Source organism: Nannospalax galili, unplaced genomic scaffold (genome assembly GCF_000622305.1).
Source record: "Nannospalax galili isolate Female #2095 unplaced genomic scaffold, S.galili_v1.0 scaffold307, whole genome shotgun sequence".
Lineage (NCBI taxonomy): Eukaryota > Metazoa > Chordata > Mammalia > Rodentia > Spalacidae > Nannospalax > Nannospalax galili.
The window spans coordinates 7,327,876-7,331,015 of NW_008359625.1; the positions used below are offsets into that span (position 1 = coordinate 7,327,876).

Consider the following 3,140-nt stretch of genomic DNA (forward strand, 5'->3'; position numbering starts at 1 on the left):
AGTTACATGATGTAGCTACCAAATACCCCCATTTGGCTGAAAAAGCTGAAGCACAACTTGTTAATTAGCTTGCCCAGTCTCGCCCAGATAATAAGTGATATGGTCCCTGCAGTCAGGGAGTGCTGGGAAGTGCCTCACCAGCCAATTCTGTAATAAAAACTCCATGGATGCAGGGACTGCAGATGGTAAGGACACTGGTATGAGGTTTCTGCTCCTGCCTTTGCCATTTCCTGTATTCCAAGGTTATGGGAAAGAGATGGGGATATCAGAAGTAGAAATGGGTTCTCTGTCCCTGTGACTGTATTAGGATTTTTTCTAAAGAGTAATGAGGTCCACATTTTGTAGAAACCAGGGGGGTAACACTCACTGTTGAGGGTTCTCCAAGGCAGATATGTGCCATAACCTATCCAGCATCTTAGCACTTAAAAGGACGGACTTATGCTTTGCTAAGCCTTTGAATGGGGTCTAAGTGGAGAGACCCAATTTTGGTAATCTTTCCTGATGATTCTGTTGAACCATTCACACATTCATCTCTTCCTCACCGCATTCTATACTGACCTATGCCTTAAAAGACAGAGGGGAAAGTCTTAAATACATACCAACTAGGATACTGAAATAGAAAATAAGTTCCATGGTGGTTCAGTTCTTTCCCTGTGAGGTGTAGAAGATCAGCAGAGGTTGGAGCCCTCAATCGGCTTCTCAGGAATGTCTACCAGAGTCAGCAGATAGGGGCATTCCGTGGGATTGGAAAACAGCTCTGGGCATAAGCAGTGGGAGTTGACAGCTCCAGACAGACTGATCAAAGAAGCAGGAGACTGTGCTCTATTGGAGCCTTGGAGGCAAGGGGAAAGAAGCTTGATTCCTTAGACTCCTGAGTCCAGGTGCCTCTTTTCACAGCTCTTCTACTGCCCCACTGACTGAAGGTAATTCAGCTGTCTGGAAAGGGGAGTTCCAGGTTCAGAACTTATCTTTCCCACAGAGTTCTGTGAGAAACAGGATTCTCCACCTTTGCCCAGCGACAATGTCCCTTATGGTTTGCTCGGAATCTAGTATGGTCACTTAAAGGTCCCCTCAGCCCCTCCCATCTTTGTTACATCTGGTCACTGTTTCATCATTCAGTCATCATCACCACCTGGTGCCCTGATCACTGGTTTTGAGCCAAGAAAATGAGGAAATGGAAAGAAAGCTTACATGGTACAGTTAGTTATGAGAGTTTGGGAATGGTGTACATTCTAGATGGCATTGAATCCAAGGTTTAATGTTCATGATAATTCAAAAGGCAGTTCTTCTAAATGCCTTTTATGTATTGAAAATGTTTCTTTGCTGACATGATCTTAATCATCCTTAGATACCAGAGAGCACACTCACAAAAAGGAGCATTGATACTAATAGCTAATATTCGTTGACCATGTATTGAACCTCACATTCGCTGAATGCTTACTGATACCCATGTTCACTGAATATTTTCTGAATCCTAGATGCAGAGTTAAGTTTCTCTCTCTCTCTCTCTCTCTCTCTCTCTCTCTCTCTCTCTCCTCTCTCTCCTCTCCTCTCTTCTCTTCTCCCTCCCTCTCTCCTTCCTTCCCTCCCTCCCTTCCTTCCCTCCCTCCCTCCCTCCCTTCCTTTCTCTTCCCTCTTTCTGATTTTGGGTTTGTCTTTTTTTTTGAGACAAGGTTTCATGTAGCCCAGGCTGGCCTCTCATTGGTGATTTTCCTGCCTCTGTCTCCCAAGTGCTAGGATTGCAGGTGTTTTCCAGGGCCTCCAACCTGGCCCAGAACTCAGTTCTTTTTTTTTTTTTTTTTGGGGTTTTTGAGACAGGGTCTCCCTGTGGCCCCAGCTGTCCTGGAACTCACTATGTAGACCAGGTTGGCCTTGAACTCACAGAGATCCACCTGCCTCTGTCTCCCTAGTGCTGGGATTAAAGGCACGCACCACCATGCCAGGCGTCACTGTTCTTTTTTTTACCTAGTCAGTTTGATTTTCTAGTGATACCCTCTGCCCTTGCCTACTGGGTGCCAGAGATGTATTGTCCATAGTCAACTGAGCTTCTTGTAGGTTCACATTTTCCTGAGAAGGTTTTTGGTCTTCCTAATAATCCACTTTGTGTCTTGGTCTGCATGCTAAAATCTTTTCTCTATTTTCCCTCTGCTCTCATAGATCTCATTTCCTCCACTGTGCTTCCAGACTGAATCACGTTTTTTAGTTCCAATCTTTCTCTTACTGGTTGGGCTGCCAGTTCTTCAATTAGCGAACATGTTTACTTCTCCCTGTTTCCTAAACTTAAGTATATGTGGGGATGAATTCCTGTCTGCAACTCATCTTATTCTTTAATTTAAATTTATAAGTTTTAAAGGACAGTTTTTGCCCCTTGCCCTCCAAGGTCGACTAAGTCGAACACCTCTCAAAATGTCCAGTAACTGTAGTGAGTCACCTGTCCTCTTGTTCAGGAGGACAGGGAGACCCCACAAGATGGATTTGAACCAGTGTCCAGTCTACAAAGAGGAGGGTCAACTCAGAGGAAACATCTCATTCATGCTTCAAGTGAAGCCAGACATGATTGAGCAGCGGGGGACCTTTGACCTGTTTTCACATTGATGGAACTGGTAAAAGAAAGGAGCCAGGAGCTCCTCCCAAGACCATGTGACCCCTGAGGAACAGATCTTCAAATGACCTTAAATATAAAAATAAATTGATTATTTGGGCCAACTGTATGGTCTTAAACACCTAAAAGGAAAGTATAACCAAAGAGCAAAGGGATCAGTATATTTCTTTAGGAGTTCAAGGGATTACACTTCCCAGACATTAGGCTTAAGTCCATACAAAAAGTTAGACAATTATCTCTCATTGATGATTTTGTTCTGAATCAGAAAGTACTGCTCAGATGTAAGACTTCAAATCTTGGTCTGCAATCCTGCAGTGCCCACCTGCAGATAAGGGAGACAACCCACTATTCTAAAATGATGGCCAAATTTGTTTCCTCCCCCTATATAGAAGCCTTTGAGAGGGAACTGACACAGATTCTAACCACTCCAACAGCTATCAAAATGCCTGAAATCAAATCCTAAATCCATCAGTCCAGTGTTGTCATGCAAAAGAAAAATGAGGAGGAACCCAACAGAGGGATGCTTTTGGAAGCCCTT

The 3,140-nt window shown here is 43.9% G+C and overlaps 1 protein-coding gene across 1 annotated transcript in view; it reads right to left on the minus strand.

Moving 5' to 3' along the window:
- The window catches only part of Prss37 (serine protease 37), a 5,917-nt gene extending 5,284 nt beyond the window's left edge, over positions 1-633 (minus strand). Inside the window, exon 1 of the mRNA XM_008823536.1 lies at positions 600-633. Within this exon, the coding sequence (XP_008821758.1) occupies positions 600-633 (34 nt within the window). The remainder of the gene's footprint in view (positions 1-599) is intronic.
- Between the last annotated feature and the right edge of the window lie 2,507 nt (positions 634-3,140).